The sequence below is a fragment of the Myxocyprinus asiaticus genome, chromosome 23 (genome assembly GCF_019703515.2).
Source record: "Myxocyprinus asiaticus isolate MX2 ecotype Aquarium Trade chromosome 23, UBuf_Myxa_2, whole genome shotgun sequence".
Lineage (NCBI taxonomy): Eukaryota > Metazoa > Chordata > Actinopteri > Cypriniformes > Catostomidae > Myxocyprinus > Myxocyprinus asiaticus.
Window position 1 is genome coordinate 35,144,788 of NC_059366.1, and position 22,884 is coordinate 35,167,671.

Here is a 22,884-nt window from a genome sequence, read left to right on the forward strand (position 1 = left end):
AATCGCAATTATTTGTTTTACAATTAATCGTCAGACGAATTTCCTAATCGTGACAGCCCTAGTCACCATTCACTTTCATTGTATGGACAACATATGGATGCGTTTAAAGTGAATGGTGATTGAGGCTAACATTTTGCCTAACACCTCCTTTTCTGTTCCACGTAAGATAGAAAGTCATGTGTGTTTGAAACAACATGAGGTGGAGTAAATGGTTGAACGACCCCTTTAAACAATGCCTTTTATATTTTAATTTGTTTTGATTTATAACATTGTGATGTTTCTCATAAAGGATCGACAATATGGTTCAGCTGTACGAGACAAATGTGTACACCGGAGTAGACTATGGTAGGAGAACCTCTTCTCATTTTGAAACTCTGCTTTAAAGCTGTTGTATTGAGTAATGATTAATCAATGGATTATTAATTCTTTTGCAGACCTGTCTAGAGAGAACTACCGAGAAGACATCTGTAAGGCGATTAGACCTCTACTGCGTAAGAACGCTCTTAAACTTCACTAATATTACAAACTCAAGTCCTAGTCTTAGACTAGTATTAAAACTTAAATTAAAATCTTTTGTAATTCTAACTGTAGGTTTAATGCAGAAGTTTATATTTTTTAAGAAAAAAGAGTGTGATAAATTCTGACTGTTTAGGGTTGTTTAATCAACCTTTTTACATTTAATAAGGATATTTCTAAATAAAAAAGGCATACATCCAATGGGGTCAGTAGCCTGTCTTTCAGGATATATTTACAGTAGAGCATAAGATTCTCTTGAAATCTTTTCATTTGTCTGATGTCATCTCTACAGATCACACACTAGAACATTCAGAAGATGACACCAAATCCCTTTTCTCTATTATTAAGGTAAACAGCGTTTATGTCAGGTTTTCTCCAGCAAATGTTAAGCTCTCTTTTGTGTGTGTACAGTATATGTGTGACTGTTTTCTCTCCATAGATCATCAATGACCTCCTCCACTTTAAAGGCTCACACAAACATGAGTTTGATTCTCGCTGGAAAAGTTTCAGCCTGGTCAAAAAGTCCATGGAGAACAGGGTGAGGCGCTCTAGGAAAAACACCTGTTTACTTTGTGTCTCATCTTTTCCATTTAACATGTAGTTGACTCTTTTTCTCACACACTTTCTAGCTTCATGGCAGTAAACAGCACATTAGAGCTCTGCTCATAGACAGAGTCATGCTGCAACATGAGGTAACTGTATAATAATAACATTTGTAAATATAATTTGGGTGAATCTCTCGAAACCCTGTCAAGAACTTGTCCGGATCATATTTCACCCCCAAATAAAAAGAACTTCTTAATTTATATACCAAAGTACTATTTTTTTGTACTCCGTTTAATTTATGCTAATTTCATTTAAAGCTACACTATGTAACTTTTGGCCCTCTAGCGGTTAAAAAATAAAACTGAATGCATCTTGCGGAAGAGCATTGTTTTGGTTGTGGTTCGGCTCTGCTCCTCTGCGCGGATGAATGTGGTTTGAGGCATCGGCGTACACAAGGATACAGGATATCTTATCAGAGCGAATGGACAAATAAATAACGAAAGAAAGGAAAAGACGGATATCTGAAAACATGTCATCTGAGCAGATAAGTGCCATATCTTATGCTGTTGTTTTAACTTATTGGAAACCTTGATGTTTTGAAATAAATGACATTACAAAAGTTAGGCAACATTTGTTAACATTAGACACATGCTAGTCTGATAAGGTCAAATGTTGTAAAGTTTTTATAACTGCAGGATATTCTGTCCAAATAGACCACAATAGTAACTAATTTATAGATTGTCATTGTTAACAACCAGTGGTCAACATCATTTCAAGACTCACATGTCCTTTGCAAGCCTAGGATTAAAGGATATATTTATATAAATTATTGCCATTATAAAGAACAATACACATGTGTGCTAGCAAGTGAAATGATCTGCACTGATTACAGTATAATTATTGTATTTCACTACACACAAACACACACAGACATGAGTATGTGTGTGTGTGATTACACAACTATACATAAACCATATCAATTAAATATCGAGTAAGAAAAAAGCCATCTCTGTGTCACTTTTAAATCCTTTCAGATTTGTCGCCACCTCTGAAAAGCCAAGCCGATGTTGATTTGGGTTTTATTACAGACTCTGTCGCTTTCCATTTTTGTTTGTAGACTCTGCTCTGTTTGGGGTTTCTTTGTTTTCACAACTGGTGATTCCCTGGAGGTTTGTTGTTTTGAATGATCCATGGTCAATTTTTCTCGTTTGTTGTGACAACGAACTTACAGCTTCAGCTACTCCCACACACGCGCTACAGTAGCTGGAACTTATTTTCTCTGTGTATAGATATGACGTCAACACGCACGGGCGAATGACGTATGTATGCAATTTCCCGCGAAATCCGTCCCGACAGCTCTAAAATATTTATAATATAATATCATTATTATAGGTTTATCAAAGTGTATTTGGGTAAAGACTTGACTTGTCTTTACTTGAGTTACTAAAGACATTATTAACATTTTGTTATTGTTTTACAAAAAAAGTTACATAGTGTAGCTTTAAAAAAAAAAAAAAATTTCAGTGAAAAATTATTATTGTTATGAGAATAATAGAAATTACAAAACTCAAATAATTCTTAGTGGTCCTCAAGTAAAGTCTTAGTGGTCCCAAAAATAGACTATAAATTATTTTTTACTTTTGAATTTTGGGTGTAATGAGACCCGGACATACAGTATTTTTGTGAGATTCACCCTTTTATTTGATATTTGAAATTTTTTGGACAGTTTTTCATACAAGGGTGTGTCTCTTACATTCTGAGAACATTCCAAAGTGTTTCTCTTAGTTGTTCTTGATGATTTGATTTCAGTAGTTGATGGATGTGTTATGTGCTGTTTCAGCTAAGAAATTTGACCATGGAGGGCTGTGACTACATGACAATTCACCAGGACCTCATTAATGATCTGCTTAGACTGTCCACCAGCAGGTACAGTCAGGTATGATAAGGTCATAAACACACACATGCATATATTCACACAAAAATAGTAAAAGGGCATTAAAGGGATAGTTCACCCAAAAATGAAAATTCTCTCATCGTTTACTCACCCTCAAGCCATCCCAGATGTGTTATGACTTTCTTTCTTCTGCTGAACACAATTTATGATTTTTAGAAGAATATTCAGCTCTGTATGTTCAAACAATGCAAGTGAATAGGTGCCAAGATTTTGACGCTCCAAAAAGCACATAAAGGCATCATAAAAGTAATCCATACGACTCCAGTGATTATGTGCTCCCTGTTCACACATACAGTGGACTAATTTCATAAAAATGGTCTCATTTGAAAGATAACCCCCTAAATTTTAAGAAATTATTGCAATAATTAATACAAAAACATTGTATTAATGATAAACCTATATACTTTTAAATAAATCAGTTTTTTATATCCTCAATTTTCAAGCAAAAATTATTTTTGTATTCCACTGGATGGCTGCAAATACTAGAAAAAAGTATTTGTCCTCTATCACCTTCCATCACATTATACTGATTTGAAATGTAGGTGGTGCTCTAACGCATTTTAGCCCTCACCCATAGACAACAAGTATTTTTTTCAAGTGCTGAGAGCTTCCACACTGTTTTGTTGAATATATTGGCTATGTTGACTAGAAGCCCAATCTAGGTCTCATTTTAAAGCAGAGAATGCCAGCTTTACAATGATGTGGAACATTTCATCTTCTATATATGAGAACCTATTTTGCTGATGATTTGTTTCTCATATTTTTTCTACTGGACTTCTTATTTTGTTCTAAAAATGTTTGACACAAAATTGGATTATTCATGCAAGCAAGCTAACAAACAAGTAAAAAAGTAATTTCTTTAACTCTTTAAAGCTAACAACCCAAGGTAAGATTTGATATAAAGTTTGAGGCTATTTGGGGCTTACAGTGGTCAGCAAAGAAAATAGACATTTGCATTTTATGGCTTACCGAAATAAAATTTCACTTTGTGATATTTTTATAAACAATTCAAACTGTGGTATTATGGCAACAAAATAAACTCTAAAGTCATTCCTGAGAATGAGAGCTTTCATTTGATATATGACTAATCTATTTAAGTGCTATGTGAAGGACTTTTATATTCATTTTGAAAAGTTCTACAACGTAACCTCTAGGTGGGACCAATTTGTGACACAAATGTTTTCAGGCCCTATTTTGTTATTTTATGAAACTAAATGCAAAAGTGATGGGGTCCTCTGAAAAGTTCAGATTCTAATCTTTCAAATGATACCAATGAATGTGATTTGATTTGATACCACATATGCCAAATTTATGCATCCAGGGACTTCAGGGTTTTAAGTGTTAAAACGGCTTGCCATATAGCGCTTTCCCAGAGTTTAAGAGGTTAATCCATATCTTCAGAAGTGATATGATAGGTGTGGGTGAGAAACAGATCAATATTTAAGTCCTTTTTTGGTAGAAATTCTTCTCCCTTCCCAGTAGGGGGCGATATGCATGAACAATGTGAATCACCAAAAACACAAGAAGAATGTGAAAGTGAATATTGAAGTGGAGATTGACAGAGCAGGGTGGAGAATTTAGCAAAAAATGACTTAAATATTTATTTGTTTCTCACCCACACCTATCATATCACTTCTGAAGATACAGATTCAAACACTGGAGTCATATGGATTACTTTTATGCTGTCTTTATGTGATTTTTGGAGCATCAGAATTTTGGCACCCATTCACCTGCATTGTATGGACCAAAAGAGCTGAGAAATTCTTCTAAAATTCTTCATTTGAGTTCAGCAGATGAAAGAAAGTCATACACATCTGGGATGGAATGAGGGTGAGAAAATGATGAGAATTTTCATTTTTGGGTGAACTATTCCTTTAATAAAGGGCGTCTCTCTCACCTTAGGTGAGGAGTAAAGCTCAGAATGTGCTGTTTACTGCTTTGGGAACCTACAACTTCTGCTGTAGAGACATCATACCAGCTGTGCTAAAGTATCTGGACCCAAACCGCACTGATGTCACCCAGCAGCAATTCAAAGTAAGTATCACATACCGTTTACAATGAATACACAACCAAAGAAAAGACAATTCTGCTATTATGACACAAAACCTCTATTGGGCATCATACGGGAACATATTTAGTTTTTTGTCTGTTGCCCATTTTTCTGTTTTTCTCCTTTCTTTATTTACAATAAACCATGTCTTCTTTTTTCACCCCCTTTTCACCTTCTCTCATTCCCCACTTTATTTCAGGGTGCCTTGTACTGTCTGTTGGGGAGCAACTCTGGGATTTGTCTGGCTAACCTGCAGTACTGGGATTGCATTGCTGTGACATGGCCCGCCATTGTGCGTTCTGGCATGAGCCCCTCCATGTCTCTAGAGAAACCTTCAGTCGTCCGGCTCTTCGATGACCTGGCTGACAAAATCCACCGCCAGTATGAGACTATCGGCATTGACTTTTCTGTAAGTTCAGCCAAGGAATATTTAAGCTGAAGTGCGCTAGACCAAATAGAAGGGATTTGCAGAACGACTAATTTCACTGATGTTTAAACGAAAATTTTGAAGTCGATTAGTCTAAAAAGAAACCAACCTTCAGAAAACAGTCAAACAAATTTGTATATGCGACCTATTTAAAATACATAATCTATTCCAAATCTGCCGCAAAATTCCACTGAAAAGGGGCATTTATCTGCGACGTGCTCGCCTTGCTTTATGATTATTGTACATTAAATATAGAACATGACACCATTCACTGAATCAATGTTAGCAAACTTTTAACAGGCATATTTATTGAAAACAATTGAATGAATAGAGCAGGATCAATAGCACAACCTTAATAGCCTGTTCTAAACGGATATCACCAAGTAAAAGTTATTTAACATATTAAAACAGTCAGGACATTGTTGAAAATAATTAACTTAAATGCTCCACTGAAGTGATTTCACAGCTACTTTGCTGAGTTTGCTTGTCTAGCGAGAGGACGTTTTCCTGCGCGCGCGCCACGAGTGAGAGAGGGAAGAAGCACGCGTACCCTGAGGTGAAATGAAACTTTGTATCTGCTCCAGATATCCTCTTTTTTTAAATAAAATTTGTATTATTAATTCTATTTAAAATATGTAACCTTTTTTTTTCTCCCCTTTTTCTCCCCAATTTGGAATGCCCAATTCTCAGTGCGCTCTAGGTCCACGTGGTGGCGTAGTGACTCGCCTCAATCGGAGGCGGAGGACAAATCTCAGTTCCCTTCGCGTCTAAATCTGTCAATCCACGCATCTTATCACGTGGCTTGTTGAGCGCGTTAACGCGGCAACGTAGCACGTGTGGAGGCTTCACGCTATTCTCCGCGGCATTCTCTACAACTCGCCACGTGCCCCACCGAGAGCGAGAACCACATTATAGCGACCACGATGAGGTTACCCCAACGTGACTCTACCCACCCTAGCAACCAGGCCAATTGGTTGCTTAGGAAGCCTGGCTGGAGTCACTGAGCACGCCCTGGATTCGAACTTGCGACTTCAGGTGTGATAGTCAGCGTCTTTACTCGCTGAGCTACCCAGGCCTCCTAAATATGACAGTAATTTAAGCGCAGCCTCTGTAAAAATATAAAGCCAAACGTAAATGTGTAAAAATGGTTATCAGTTTAATGGGGGGAAATATTAACCAACAAGTAATTCCAGTGTCAACTAGCAGCATCAGAACCGTTTAGTCGACTAGTGTTGCACATCCCTACCAAATAGAAAGGCAAAAAACAATGACTGTTCAACCTTCATGGTGTCTCTGCATAAACTGGAATGCGAGAAGGATTTTAACAACCAAAAAAATTACACACTTAAGCTTTAACTCAACTATGAGCAATGGCTGTTCTTTTACTTAACATTTCCTTAAAGGAATATTTCACCCAAAAATTAAAATTCTTTCATCATTTACTAACCCTCAGGGCATCCCAGATGTGTATGACTTTCTTTCTTCTGCAGAACACAAATGAAGATTTTTAGAAGAATGTCTCAGCTCTGTTGGTCCATACAATGCAAGTGAATGGTGACCAAAACTTTGAAGTGCCAAAAAGCACATAAAGGTAGAATAAAACTAATCCACATGACTCCAGTGGTTAAATCCTTGTCATTCGGAGAAATATGACAGGTGTGGGTGCGAAACAGATCAATATTTAAGTCCTTTTTTACTGTAAAATCTCCACTTTCACTTTCACATTCTTCTTCTTTTGTTTTATGATTCACATTCTTTGTGGATATCGGGGCTGGTCAAAGTTGGAGATTTATTGTTAAAAAGGACTTAAATATTGATGTTTCTCACCCACACCTATAATATTGCTTCAGAAGATATGGATTAAACCACTGGAGTCATATGGATTAAATTTATGCTGCCTTTATGTGCTTTTTGGAGCTTCAAGGTTCTGGCCACTATTCACTTGCACTGTATGGACCTACAGAGCTGAGATTTTCAGCTAAAAATCTTAATTTGTGTTCTGCTGAAGAAAGAAAGTCATACACATCTGGGATGGCATGAAGGTGTGTAAAAGAGAGAATTTTCATTTTTGGGTGAACTGCTTAAATTAATTTATAATAGATAGTAAATATATAAAATGTTACAGTAAACAGAATTAAAGTTTTTTTTTTTTTTATTTTACACCGATCTTTGCTGTTTTGTTTCCAGATCCCAGAAAGTTGTGTGGATGTTGCACTAAAACTGATGAAATCTAGTAACCCGGAACCGACCCCTCGTGCGGCTTCTGAACAGGAGGAACTAGAGGGAACTCAGAGAGAGCAACAGAAGTACAAAGACTCAGTACAGTGAGTTAACACACTAAAACATACATAAAGAAGTATGCTGTACATGATTATATCCTGCTAAATGGTAAATATATACAAATCTTTCTCTCTCTATACAATATATATATATACACTACCGGTCAAACGTTTTGAAACACTTACTCATTCTTTATAATAATTTTTACATTTTAGAATAATAGTAAAGTCATCAAAACTATGGAATAACATAAATGGAACTATGGGAATTATGTTGTGACTAAACAAAATCCAAAATAAATTCCAAAACTATGTTATATTTTAGCATCTTCAAAGTAGTCACCCTTTGCCTAGAATTTGCAGACATGTACTCTTGACATTTTCTCAACCAACTTCTTGAGGTATCACCCTGTGATGATTTTTAAACAGTATTGAAGGAGTTCCCATCTATGTTGGGCACTTATTGGCTGCTTTTCTTTATTATTTGGTCCAAGTCATCAATTTCAAAAACTTTTTTTTTTAAATAACTTTTTTGTTTTATTATGAAATAATTTCTGTCAAGTGTTTCAAAACTTTTGACTGGTAGTGTGTATGTGTGTGATATATATATATATACATACATTTTAATTTGTTTTATTATATTTTTATCCTGACAGAAAATATGAGAAGCTAGTGGCGGATCTTTTAGACTGCCTCTCTGACAGAAACATGCCCTGGAAGTTTGAGCAGATAGCTATCGGCTTCCTCACACTGATGCTAAGAGACGATCACCCCCTGCCTTCCTCTGCTGTCCTGTTTTTCGTCCAGAGCCTCAATCACGACTCACTCTTAGTTCGCAATGTATGTCTGTGCATGTGTATCTGTAAGTGTGTATATATGAGTCAGCCAAAATTTGTTCCTCACAAGGATAGTTAATCAGCCAGCCAACTACATATTTTCTTTTTTTTTTTCCTTTTTTTTTTTATCCCATATTCTCCACAATTTTGGAATGCCAAATTTCCACTACTTAGTAGGTCCTCGTGGTAGCGCAGTTACTCACCTCAATCCGGGTGGCGGAGGACAAGTCTCAGATGCCTCTGCTTCTGAGACAGTCAATCCACGTGTCTTATCACGTGGCTCGTTGTGCATGACACCGCGGAGACTCCCAGCATTTGGAGGCTCATGCTACTCTCCGCAAACCACATACAACTTAACACACGCCCCACTGAGAGCAAGAACCACTAATCACAACCACGAGGAGGTTACCCCATGTAACTCTACCCTCCCTAGCAACCGGGCCAATTTGGTTGCTTAGGAGACCTGGCTGGAGTCACTCAGCACACCCTGGATTCGAACTCGCGACTCCAGGGGTGGTAGTCAGCGTCAATATTCGCTAAGCTACCCAGGCCCTAACTACGTATTTTCTTTATAAAAAATTACAAAATGCAGATAGGGGATAGCAAATATAATAGCTTAGTATAAAAACAAAAGGAGTCAATGGACAGTCCCAACATGATAGAAAAATGAACATGTTAGTTTGTGTGTGTGTGTGTTTGTACATATTGTCGAAATTAAACTTCCAAATGAAAGAGCAAAGAAAACTACACTTACACACATTTAATTCTGTTGTGCGCTGTTTATTGGCCAGGCTGCGATATCAGCAGTGAGTGGAATTCTGAAGCAGCTCAAGAGACCTCACAAGAAAGTGGCCGTGAATCCATTTGACATATCTGAGCTCAAAAACTCCCAACAGTCATGTGAGTACTCTATAAAAAATTAAAAAAAACAGTATAGTAAGAAGCGAGTACATAATCTCACTAATTAGACAGACAATTTCATGGCGGTTCAGTGCTGTAAATATTGTCGTTTCTTGTTCATTAGGTGATGGTGTTGGTCTACGCTGTTTGATGGCTGGAGACAGACCTGATAACCAGTGGCTGCAGTATAACAGCAGCAGATTGCCGCGCTCCCAGCAGGACTGGGATGAATGCTGCTTCATCGAGAAAACCCACTGGGGTTATTCCACATGGCCAAGGTACAAACATACATTTATATACTGTATGAGAGCTGAAACTGTTCTGAAGGCAAAGGATGTCCATATGTGTAGCCACAAGGAGATTATGCATTTTGACATGAGACTAGTGAATGCTTACTAACCTTGTCTGCAAAATTATATCCATTCTTCAGAAAATTCTGTAGTACCTGTATATTATACATGTTGTGCGCAAGAATACCAAGAAGTGCAGAGATGCAATCATATACAGTATATATATATATATATATATAAGCAATTTTTAAGGAGCAACATTGCATCCCCAGAAATTATGTCAGTTGTACATAATTAGCATAAGTTTGTCTATAGAATACTCAAAGCACAATATAGATTAAATTCAAAGCTCAAATAAAACATTTACGTGATTTTTTTTTCTTTTTTTTTTTTTTTTTTTAACAAAATGAGGGATGTCAAAAAAATTTGGAGAAAGCAAGTACTGTAGAATCTGAATGGCTTTGGATTCATGTTGCATCTGTCTGTCTGATCATTGGATTATAAAAACTCTTTGTTCGTCATGATTGATTTGTCTCTTTAGGAAGCTGATGCTCTATGCTCCTCCTGAGGAACAGCCAAAACAAGACAAATCAAGAGAGGAGATGAATGAGGTGCACAATATTCAAACCTACTGATATCTACATCCAGACACGGTTTCTAGAAACCTGGTTCTTTGACCATTCAGATTTGATTTCCATCCTTATAATCTTCGTTTGGCTTTCCAGCTTTTTATTTAAGTTTATTTGTGGCTGTTTTCTGTGTTGTAGAGCGAACAGATCATATACGATCATTTCTCAGACCAGTTGTTCATAGACCAGCTCGTCAAGTTTTTGTCACTGGAGGACTTGAAGGGGAATGATAAATTTAGCCCGCTGCGATTTTGCCTCTTTAAGGTGAGAGTCTCCAATGACGCACAGCTAAACTGTATTTTTCAAACCCAGTGGCTAATGAAATGTTGAATGTGTAGTCTTATAGGAATATTCTGGGTTCAATAAAAGTTAAGCTCAATCGACATAATATTGATTACCACAAAAATAAATTTTGACTCGTCCCTCCTTTTCTTTAAAAAAAGAAAAAATCTGGGTTACAGTGAGGCATTTACAATGGAAGTGAATGGGGGCCAATTTTTTTACATTAAAATACTCACTGTTTCAAAAGTATAGCCACAAGATGTAAACAATGTGTTAACATGATTTTAGTGTGATAAAATCACTTACTAACCTTTTCTGTGTAAAGTTATAGCCAATTTTTCAACTTTGTTGCCATGATAATATAATGTCAAAAAAACGTAAAATGACTAAAAATGATGATTTAAACAATTCTACAGCCCAAATAATACATGAGTTTTAACAGAAGAATTGATGTGTGCTTTTACAAAATTATTAGATTCACATTTCTGCCTTTTAGTCCTCCAAAAATTGGCCACATTCACTTCCATTGTAAGTGCCTCACTGTAACACAGATTTTTTCTTTTTTTTTTTTTAAGAAAAGAAGGGACGAGTCAAAATAAATTTTTGTGATAATCAACATTATGCCACAAATGCTGTTGATGGAGCTTAACTTGTATTGAACCCGGAATATTCCTTTAAACCCTCTTCACACTAATTGCAATGTCATATTTATGTCTGAATGGCACTTGAACAATTAAAAATATATATTCTCCAAATTCAAATTGATGGATATGGATGCAAGTTTCATACAATCTTGGTAGGAATAGACCTTAAAATGTGCTAAGCAAAATCATTTATGTTGTTACCTAATAATAGGATGTGACTTGCAAGTTTGGGGCATTTTATAAAGTAAAGAAGTTGATTTTCTTTGTTGTTTTCAATGTCTGCAGTATAAATATTGTTTTGGAATTAGGGAATATTTGCATCTTCAACAATGTCTTGTGTTGTAAAAGGGCCTTTTCCGGAACTTTGATGATGCGTTCCTCCCACTGCTAAAACCTCATATGGAGCGTCTTGTAACAGATTCCCATGAGAGCACCCAACGCTGTGTGGCTGAAATAATCTCTGGACTCATCAGGGGCTCCAAACACTGGAGCTACAGCAAAGTACACATACACACACATTAACCTTATATATACTATACATTTAAACACAATTAAGATGATTTAAGTCAGCAGTGTCTAATGTTTACTAGTGGTGATACATGCCTGATAAACACTTGAACTTGACTCTGTATGTGTGTGTGTTACAGGTGGAGAAACTGTGGACTCTGCTCTGCCCACTCCTCCGTACGGCCCTCTCCAATATCACCATCGAGACATATGCTGACTGGGGCACCTGCATCGCCACTGCATGTGTAAGGCAGTGCCTCTGTTTTTGTCTCTAGAACACATTGTCCTTTTTTAGCAGGGTTAGGTCTGTTCGTCTCCTATCATTGTGTTGAAATCTGAGCCCAGATGAAACTTCTTATGTAGCTTAAAGGGTTAGTTCACTCCAAAATAAAAATTCTCTCATCATTTACTCACCCTCATGCCATTCCAGTGTGAATGGTGCAGGTAGGTGAATGGTGACCAGAACTCAGAAGGTCCAAAAAGGAAATAAAGGCAGCACAAAAGTAGTCCATAAGACTCCAGTGGTTAAATCCATATCTTTTGAAGCAATATGATAGGTGAGGGTGAAAAACAGGTCAACATTGAAGTCCTTTTTATTTACTGTAAATCTCCACTTTCACTTTATCATCCCAGATGTGTATGAAAGTCACTTTCACACCTGAATGCACAGCTGGAATGGCATGAGGCTGAGTAAATAATGACAGAATTTTTTATTTTTGGTGAACTACCCCTTTAAACACCTCTTACCATCTTGAAACTAGAGGTAGACGGATATATCGTTTTTACTAATTTAATCAGTGCCAATATTTGCTTTTTGGAATTATCAGTTATCGGCAGGGGTGGTTCTAGGGTCAGTGGATATTTGGGGCTTATCCCAGACCTCTGTGGATACATACTGTATGGGGCCATCCTTTGATAATATATCGGAATGCAACACCCTTTATAATAACAGTTTAAATGTTACATCTGTGAGATTTCATTTATATATAGTAGATCATTAAATATTACTAAAACTAAAAGGTCCCACTAACTTTTGTCTCGGCTTCAGATACGGTCCAACTCTATGTACTTAATAACGTGATTTTAAAAAAACACTATATTGTCTCTTTCGGCTTTCCGTAATTACTTTAGAAGATAGCAAGCTGTAAATAGGCTAAAATAGGTGCTTATGAGAAACAAATTGTTGCTAGTTTTGCCAGAGTTTGCAAGGTTTCGCAAAAAACGCAAATGTCCTGGCTCGTGACTTAAAGTTAGCAAATTCCTTGAGCACTACATGAGTGCTAGAAAGCAGCTGCCAACAAGACAGCGTGTGTGTACTGTGGTGTTATTTTGATTATGGTGTTATTTGGTGCTATCGATACTGTAGAAGGACAGGTCTCATTAATTTATATTGATTGCTTAATATTAAAATATATTGTTAAAATATTAAAATGTAATGTTTTAATATCAACTTGATGCAAGCACTAGTACTGACATCACTGAGTCTCCATCATTTCAAATAAGAGTCCCTGGTGTATTTTGTGCTTGTATAAATTTGAAAGTCCAGTGTTATGCACCAAATCTTAATTTGTTTCTGGTCATTATTGGGATTTGTGTTGCACAGTAAACTACATTTGGGATTTTATTAATTTTGGACTCTTGTAGCCTCTATGTCTGTGCCCATCATAATAAGGAAAGACACGTTTTAACATTCTATATATCGATTTAAAGAAAACTATTTTCAGATTCATCTGTTATCGCCTTTTCCATCACTTTAGTTATCAGTATCGGCAAAATCCACAATTGGTCAACCCTACTTGAAATATCTTGACAACGGATGCACACGTCACAGCTATCAACTCTTGTTATCATCTGTTGTTATCTACTATCAGCTGCTGAAATCTTGCCACTTCTTACTTGTGGGTCAACTGAAAATGAGAAATCCAAATATAGCTATCCGTTGATCACGATTGTATGTAAATTAGGCCAATGACTGAAAATTAGATAAAACTTGCATATTTGTGTGTATGTATGTGTGTTATAGGAGAGCCGAGACCCACGAAAGCTACACTGGCTGTTTGAGCTGTTGATGGAATCACCGGTCAATGGAGAAGGAGGCTCGTTTGTTGACGCTTGGTATGACATCACCAACACTACCACACTTCCAAATGTCTTAAAAGAATAATGAACAGTTTTTCTTTGGAAGTTGAATGTCATGCATTAAAACGATGAATGTGAATACAAATTTCCCAATTTGTCATTTAAATGGACACAATGTCCTCTCCCTCCCTCCCTCTCTCTCTCTCTCTCTCTGTCTGTCTTTAGTCGTCTGTATGTTTTGCAAGGAGGTCTTGCTCAGCAGGAGTGGAGAGTCCCAGAGCTGCTTCACAGGCTACTGCAGTACCTGGAGCCCAAACTCACTCAGGTCTACAAGAATGTACGGGAACGTATCGGCAGGTATGTGCCTAAACATGCACATACACCCTAAGAGCCATTTATACCTAAACATCACAACAAAACAATAGCCTGAACTTTTTCTCCTCCTCTGATCCATCCATCCTTCCTCTCTTATCTCTCAGTGTGCTCACCTACATTTTCATGATCGATGTGAATCTGCCCCACACTCAGCCGACCACATCCCCACGCATTGGAGAGTTCACGGAGCGTGTGCTGGCCCGACTCAAGCCGTTAACGGAGGGAGAGGAAGAGATCCAGAACCATGTGGTTGAAGAGAATATTAAAGGAGACCATGACGAGAGAACACAGGCCATCAAATTACTCAAAACCGGTGTGTTTTGTCATTTCTCTCTATGTTTGTGAGCTTGTTTGAGAAAATGCAAAAATGTGTGCATACGTTTTTCAGAACTATTTGAGTTTATTGAGGCTGTTCATACAAATTTACAACAGTGATTTTGTATGTGTTTTAGTGTTGAAGTGGATGATGACCAGTGCTGGACGCTCCTTTTCTTCTGCTGTCCCAGAACAGCTGCGCCTCCTTCCTCTTCTTTTCAAAGTGAGTTCCATTTTTGTCTTGTATCTTCCTCCATTGCCAGGAACAGTTTTTTTATTATTTAAATTTAATTTAAATTTTAAAATGTAATCATTTACTCACCCTCATTTTGTTCCAAACCCGAATGACTTTTGTTTTTCTTTGGAATACAAAAGGAAGAATGGGACTGAAAGTCTCAGTCACCATTCACTTTAACTTTTGTCCATACTGTGAAAGTGAAAGCTGACTGAGGCTGTCAGTCCCTAACCATCTACCTTACATCTCCCTTTTGTATTCCACAGATTAAAGGGATAGTTCACCCAAAAATAAAAATGCGCTCATCATTTATTCACCCTCAGGCCATCCCAGATGTGTATGACTTTCTTTCTTCTGCTGTACATAAACAAAGATTTTTAGAATAATATCTCAGCTCTGTAGGACCATACAAGGTATGTGAATGGTGGCCAGAACTCTTGTGCTGCCTTTATGTGCTTTTTTGACCTTAAAGTCGTGACCTTTAAAGTAAATTCGTAAGGCTCCAGTGGTTAAATCCATGTCTTTAGATGCAATATGATAAGCGTGGGTGAGACACAGACCAATATTTAAGTCCTTTTTTTCTATAAATCTCCACTTTCACATTCTTCTGCTTTTGTTTTTGGCTATTCACATTCTTTGTGCATTTTGCCACTTACTGGGCAGGGAGAAGTTATCGTAAAAAAATACTTAAATATTGATATTTTTCTCACCCGCACTTATCATTATCTTATGGGTTAGTTTTATGCTGCCTTTCTGTGCTTTTTGGAGCTTGAAGGTTCTGGTCACCATTCACTTGCATTGAATAGACCAACAGAGCTGAGATATTTTCTAAAAATCTTCATTTGTGTTCTACAAAAGAAAGAAAGTTACATCTGGAACAACATGAGGGAGTAAATGGTGAGAGAATGTTAATTTTTGGGTAAACTATCCCTTTAAAGAAAATCATACAAGTTTGGAACAACAAGAGGGAGAGTAAATTATGACAGAATTTTTATTTTGGGGTCAATTATCCCTTCAATCCTCTGTCCCTCTCTCTTTCTAGATTGCTCCCGTGGAGAATGACGACAGTTATGATGAGATGAAGAGAGATGCGAAGACCTGTCTGTCTCTCATGTCTCAGGGGCTGCTGTACTCAGAACAGATCCCACAAGTCCTCAGTGCACTGGAAGAGGTGACTACCAGTGCTCACAAACACATATACTGACATCTGTTGTAACATCCATCTTGAGTGATCTGATCACAAATGAACAGCTTGTTAGGGCTATACTGCTAAACAGAAGGGTGAACACATCACAAATGATTCATGTCTCGCACGATAAAGATGGTGTGTGTGATCTGACCAGGAGATGGTGCTGTTTGTTACAGATCTCAAGGAGCAGCTCATGGCATGCACGCTACACAGTTCTTTCCTACCTGCAGATCATGGTGTTTTACAATCTCTTCACTTTCCTCTGTGATGCCAAGGCCGTCAGTGACGTGAGAGCGCTGGTGCTACGCCTGCTGGAGGACGAACAACTTGAGGTGTGTGCATACATCTACATTCACACACTTGCACACACAGGTTTGTTTTGCTGAATTCCTGAGGATATTGATTTTTTTATTTTTAATTAAGCTCATTATATTTTCTACACCCTAACTCAACACCCAAGGCATCATTTGCCCCATCTGTGAACCTTGTGTGTATAAAAAAACAACAAAAAAAGGCATGAAGCAGCACAGCGGAAGGGAACAAAATACAGGCATGTCGAGACATGCTTCTAAAAGTTGAACTGAACATAGTCTTAAAAATGTGGTACTCGTGGCTTTTTTATGGTGATAAAGCATTGAGGCACATTGCAACGGTCAAAGAAATACTTCTAGCTTATGTTTATGTACTGTAGTACAACTAAAAACAGCTCCGACAGAGAATACGTCATGCAAATCATTTGTAAAACCATGCTTAGGGAAGTTGTTGCATTGAGTTCAGTGTGACAATTTAAGTACAAATGGTTTCACATAGGATCTAATAACAAATTATTTCCAATTGTTTTACCTGTTCACAGTAAAATGTACAATTACACACACCCTCCAGCTTCTTGAGTCTCACACACACATTCTGGTGCGTAACATGCATACACAGGCCAATAGGAACAATATTTGCATAAAGACCATTCAAAGCATAGACACACTGGTTTTGGTTATAAGTCTGTTGCTACTGAATTCATTCCCATAATATGTCCATATTAACACCCATTAAAGACCTTTTACGCTTGACTCCAGTGAATTAAGCCTGATCACTGTTCAATTTCATATATCTGATAATATCCTCAAGCAAAGCAGCTGTTTGTGTGTTCTTTCAAGTTTATAGTAAGATAGGTCTAAGCCAAATCTACTAGAAATAAGTATGACCAACTCTTCATGAGTGTAATCGCTAAGATTAAATGCGTTGAACGCCAATTACGTACAGTAAGCCGCTGTATCTTTCTCTTTTCAGTGATGTTGCACTCTTGTTTTCCTTTCTTCTCTCTCTCTCTCTTTCTCGCTCTCTGTCCTTCTATCCCTCTTACTGTTACCATAGCAACTCCCAGCTGCAGCAGTATTCTGTTTCCATGGTGATAGATGTTCAAATTTGCAGAGAAGACAGGAAAAGGAGAGAAGAGGCTAAAGGGAGGAAAAGAATGGGCTATATAATTAAAAGTGGTTTTCTTCCACTCATAACCCTATGAAATGACTGTACTTTGGATTCCTTGTTAATGTGGCATAGGACCCATTGCCTGGTTACTTAATAAAGTCAGTCAGGTGATCATTGCTGTCAGAATGACACAGTGACTGTGTACCAAGTTTAAAGGAATATTTCACCCAAAATTGAAAATTCTCTCATCATTTTCTCACACTCATGCCATCCCAGATGTGTATGACTTTCTTCTGCAGCACACAAATTAAGATTTTTAGAAGAATATTTCAGCTCTGTAGGTCCATACAATACAAGTGACTGGGTGCCTAAATGTTAACGCTCCAAAAATCACATAAAGGCAGCATAAAAGTAATCCATAAGACTCTAGTGGTTAAATCAGTGTCTTCTGAAGTGATATTATAGGTGTGAGTGAGAAACAGATCAATATTTAAGTCCATTTTTGCTTGAAATTCTTCCCCTGCCCAGTAAGGTGTGTATGCAATGTGAATTACCAAAAACACAAGAAGACGAATGTGAACTGCACTAACTTAGTGCAGCCTAACTGAGCAGGGAGGAGAACTTATAGTAAAAATTGACTTAAATATTTATCTGTTTCTCACCCACACCTATCAAATCGCTTCTGGAGAAGGGATTACTTTTATGCTGACTTGTGTGATTTTTGGAGCTTCAAAGTTTTGGCACCCATTCACTTGTATTGTGAGGACCTACAGAGCTGAAAAAGTATTCTAAAAATCTTAATTTGTGTTCTGCTGAAGAAAGAAGTTACATGTCTGGGATGACATAAGGGAGAGTAAATGATGAGAGAATTTTCATTTTTGGTTGAACTATTTCTTTAAAGATCACAGCAGATGGGCAATGATCACAAGATTTCAACACTTCAGTACAATAACCATTGTTTCTGTATTCCAATAGCAGGGCCACATGGAATCACCGCCCATAGAACGTCACTGATTTCCAGAATTCGAATAGACTTTATTCACAAAGTTGTACACATCCCTTACCACCTGCATGTATGTTCAATGGAATATTCCAGATGCAGTACAAGTTAAGCTCAATTGAAAGCATTTGTGGCATAGTGTTGATTACCACAAAAAAAATTCGACTTGTCCGTCCTTTTCTTTAAAAAAAGCAAAAGTTACAGTGAGACACTTACAATAGAATGTAATGGGGCCAATCATTAAAAGTTTAAATACTGACTGTTTCAAATGTATAGCTACAAGACATAAACAATATGTGTATTATTAACATGATTTTAGTGTGATAAAATCACTTCTTAGCCTTTTCTGTGTAAAGTTATATGAAATGTTGTTGCCTGACGTGATGACTGAACACTGTAAAACCTAAAACAACCATAAAAATGATGATTTAAACAACTTCACAACTCAAATAATAAACACGTTTTAACAAAATAATTAATGTGCTTTTATACAATTATAAGCTTCACATTTTTGCCTTTTAAACCATTCAAAAAATGGCCCCATTTACTTCCATTGTAAGTCCCTGACTAACCTCAGTTTTTTTTTTTTTTTTTTAAAGAATAGGAGGTTTGAGTCTAAATTATTATTATTATTATTATTATTATTATTTCAACATTATGCCACAAATGCTGTCAATTGCGCTTAACTTGTATTGAACTTGGAATATTCCTCTAATAAATATATTGTTAATTTAATTGTGCTTTCAGGTACTAATAAGAATGCAGTATTCTCAGCTCTGAATAACACATTTTACCATGTTTACATGCTGGTATATTCCACAGAATTCTGCAAATTTTCTCCCAAAATTGGCACAGAAAATGCAAAATGGCCCACAGATTTAACTTGGCCAATCAGAAACCTCACTACAGACCATCAGTGCAACTGTATGGAGAATTATATTTTAGAACAGAACTGCAATAATGCTGAGTCAGCTTACTAAATTTGCTTATGCTCTCTTTTCAACATGACTGGAGTGCTACTCTGGAACACTTGTGTTGTGTTCTGTGATACAGATTGCACTGTTTGCTATTTTACAAATGTCCTTTCTTTTCTTCGATCCCCTCTGTATTTTTCTTTTTAAGTTCTCACACAAAAGAAAAGACCCCATCTGTCCTTACTCACCACCTTCCCTTTGGATAACTAAAAGGAGAACTGTCTGAATATTTGGTTTCGGCCTAAACTGTACCAATATTAGTTTATTTTTCTTTCCTTCTCTCTCTCTCTCTCTCTCTCTCTCTGTTTTTTAGGTGAGGGAGATGGCCGCCACCACTCTAAGTGGGTTCCTGCAGTGTAATTTCCTCAGTATAGATGAACCCATGCAGTCCCATTTTGAGTCTCTGAGCAAGACCCGTCTGCCCAAGCGCAAGAGGAGAGAATGGGGATCAGTGGTGGACACCATCCCTTCTGCTGGTACCACATACACTTTATATGCTATACCGCATATGCGTAACTCTACATTGTACTTATGACTAACATCTATTTGTTCAAGAAATTCAGTGACATCAGGTTAAATGTCACATATTTCTCTGAATGTCTGATATTATATGCTAATTTTATATATAGGATGAATTTAGGTAAATTGACCCAATAAGAGGCCCAATTCACATGAATTCAGGTGCAAAAAGTCTGAGACCACTAGTGAAAATGGTTCTATTTGCATTATTATCTCATTTGTTTTATATGTTATGTAAATAATTCTACCTGAATATATTATTTTACCTGTAGACCTGGTGCGGCGACATGCAGGTGTGTTAGGTCTGAGTGCCTGCATCCTGTCCAGCCCATATGACGTGCCCACCTGGATGCCCCAGATCCTCATGGGCCTGAGTGCCCACCTCAATGACACACAGCCCATAGAGGTCAGCTCTCTCTCTCTCTCTCTCTCTCTCTCTCTCTCTCTCTCTCTCTCTCTCTCTCTCTCGCGTGTTCACTTGTATGTTCTCAGTGTGGAGAAAAGGCTTTTTGGATGATCAGTTGCAGCAGATTGCAGTTGGCAAGAGGTCTAAGCATTGACTGCATTGAAGGTCAAATCCAAATGCGAAAGACATAACATTTGAGCGTTTCTGGAGGTTCAGTATGAGTCAAAAAACTTTATTTTTGATGCACTCAAGGTAATGTATAAACAACTGAGGTAGACCAGCAAATAAAGTGCAATACTCTTGCAGTCATGAGATAACTTGAGCTGAACCGAAGATTGTGTGGTACAGGGGTCAACAAAGCATCAGTTTTCTTTATGTTGTGGAGCATAAAGCAATAAGACCAAACTGTTTCCCTAGATCTGGTCAGCAAAGGTCAGCTACTTATGATGGATGACTCACAGGCTTTTATGCTCCTAAAGGCAGCAATTCTTTTAACAGTTAAAATAGATGGAGAGAAAGAGAGGAGAGTCGTTGGCGGTGGGAAAAACAAATTTAGTCTGAGGAACCATCCTTGCTGCATCTTTCTTTTTTGTTTCTTTTTCTTTTTCCTGTCTTATCTGTTTGTGTATGTTTGCATTCTCTTTAGATGACTGTGAAGAAAACCCTCTCTGATTTCCGTCGCACTCATCATGATAACTGGCAGGAACACAAGCAGAAGTTCACAGATGACCAGCTGCTGGTGCTCACAGATTTGCTGGTCTCCCCTTGTTACTATGCTTAGGTCTGTTATATACACACTAAGGCTCTGTTTCACAACCTAGTGAGCTGCCTTGCTGTCTACAGCCTACATAGGCAGCTGTCTTTTAAAGGATATGGAGCCTCATAAAAGACCGATTTGGAACATTCTACATAGGCAGCATCATACAAATAGCACTCCTTACACAAAACGCACAGGAGACCTGACTAACCATTGATTCAGTAGAGTTTGGCTTTAGAATGTTTCTAAGACTGTGATACTCTAAGCAAAAAAATACATCACATACACAAATAGTGGGTAAAATAGTAAATTTTGAGTTAAATTTAACTATTTTGATCATATTTTTGGCGTCAGATGAATTACATTTATAATCAACATTTCCCTTGCTTTGACCATAATTTTAGGATACACGCAGTGAATTTGGTCAAAACAAGGAATCTTAGAAGGTAGCATAATCAGTCATGCCTGCCTTTTGGAACTGCCATTGTGTCAGGAGCATGCCTGTGATCCCTTAAAATGCTGCCTAGGTCCAGCTCATTAGGTTTTGTTACAGAACCTTAGTGTTTACACTCACATTCACAAATCCTTCATCTTCAGACCCTTCTTAAGATTGTTTTATTCTCTTTTGTATAATGATGCCACTGTCTGGTGGAGGGGAAATGTTTCTTACATTTGACTTGATAGAAAGGCAAAGCTAATTTGAGTGCCTGAATCCTGAATATATGTGTGTGTGTGTGGGGGGGGGGGGGGGTTTGGGTGGTTAACGAGGACGATTTTTTTAGGTTAGAAACTGGTAATTACAAGCGTATTATGCTATAAATGTGGTTTATGAGGACATTTCTAGTGTCCCCATAATTCAAATCGCTTAAACATACTAAACAATGTTTTATTGAAAATGTAAAAATGCAGAACGTTTTTTGTGAGGGTTAGGTTTAGGGTTAGGGGATAGAATCTATAGTTCGTACAGTATAAAAATCATAATGTCTATGGAGAGTCATAAGGATAGCTGCACTAACGTGTGCGTGTGTGTGTGTGTGTTTACTGTACGAATGTCTGGGATTGTCTTCTATTGAATGTTTTGTTGGACAGAATGTTAATGATGTTGAACTATTTATGTAGCAATTGTTGCAGTCATCTAGTTATAAGATAACTAGAGTCTTTTAAAAAAAAAATTTGGGGGATACACTTAATATTTAAGGGGAATCTATTGCAGGAATCACTGACCTGCATTATATAATGTTCTTGTACAGTTTGCATTTTTGTGTGTGTGTGTGTGTGTGCACGTGCATGCACGCAGAACAGAATTTCTATTGGATATTATTAAAAGTATGGATTGTTATATACCACTATAATGCAGTTTTCTTCACTGCTTTCCATATTTATTGTAATACTATCATTATTACAATTTTAGCAGTAATCTGCTTGAAATATAATGTAATTTTTGTAAATGTTACATGTGTATTAGCTAACAGTTCACATAAGTTGAAACATTTTCCTCGAGTAAATGTACTTTTTGAAGTTATGCTGTACATTTTTCCCATGCCTCATACAGAGGGTGTGCATTTTGAACAGTGTGTGTCTACATACTCAGAGTAAGAGAGTTGGAGAGAAAGTGAGATGAAGAATATAATCATGGATGCTGTTACAATACACTAAAATCCTTTTAACCCAATGGCTTTGAAATCTTTTCTCTTTATATTTCACGGCCAGTTGTTGATATTTTCAGTAAAAAAATAAAAAATAAAAAAAAAAA

At 37.2% G+C, this 22,884-nt stretch overlaps 1 protein-coding gene across 3 annotated transcripts in view; it reads left to right on the forward strand.

Annotated features, from left to right (window-relative positions):
• The window catches only part of LOC127414154 (proteasome activator complex subunit 4A), a 46,930-nt gene extending 24,046 nt beyond the window's left edge, over positions 1 to 22,884 (forward strand). For 2 of the 3 annotated variants that reach the window (XM_051651944.1, XM_051651945.1), the window contains 25 exons: positions 290 to 345; positions 435 to 491; positions 809 to 864; positions 956 to 1,054; positions 1,146 to 1,208; positions 2,903 to 2,998; positions 4,919 to 5,050; positions 5,266 to 5,475; positions 7,681 to 7,817; positions 8,429 to 8,612; positions 9,400 to 9,508; positions 9,633 to 9,786; positions 10,340 to 10,409; positions 10,566 to 10,691; positions 11,702 to 11,854; positions 12,001 to 12,105; positions 13,884 to 13,975; positions 14,165 to 14,296; positions 14,419 to 14,627; positions 14,767 to 14,852; positions 15,907 to 16,035; positions 16,230 to 16,385; positions 19,763 to 19,925; positions 20,241 to 20,374; positions 21,021 to 22,884. In XM_051651944.1, coding sequence (XP_051507904.1) covers positions 290 to 345; positions 435 to 491; positions 809 to 864; positions 956 to 1,054; positions 1,146 to 1,208; positions 2,903 to 2,998; positions 4,919 to 5,050; positions 5,266 to 5,475; positions 7,681 to 7,817; positions 8,429 to 8,612; positions 9,400 to 9,508; positions 9,633 to 9,786; positions 10,340 to 10,409; positions 10,566 to 10,691; positions 11,702 to 11,854; positions 12,001 to 12,105; positions 13,884 to 13,975; positions 14,165 to 14,296; positions 14,419 to 14,627; positions 14,767 to 14,852; positions 15,907 to 16,035; positions 16,230 to 16,385; positions 19,763 to 19,925; positions 20,241 to 20,374; positions 21,021 to 21,155 — 3,043 coding nt within the window. In that variant the 3' untranslated portion in view covers positions 21,156 to 22,884. Of the gene's footprint in view, positions 1 to 289; positions 346 to 434; positions 492 to 808; positions 865 to 955; positions 1,055 to 1,145; positions 1,209 to 2,902; positions 2,999 to 4,918; positions 5,051 to 5,265; positions 5,476 to 7,680; positions 7,818 to 8,428; positions 8,613 to 9,399; positions 9,509 to 9,632; positions 9,787 to 10,339; positions 10,410 to 10,565; positions 10,692 to 11,701; positions 11,855 to 12,000; positions 12,106 to 13,883; positions 13,976 to 14,164; positions 14,297 to 14,418; positions 14,628 to 14,766; positions 14,853 to 15,906; positions 16,036 to 16,229; positions 16,386 to 17,421; positions 17,742 to 19,762; positions 19,926 to 20,240; positions 20,375 to 21,020 lie in introns of those variants that run through there. The other variant, XM_051651946.1, reaches the window with a different exon arrangement.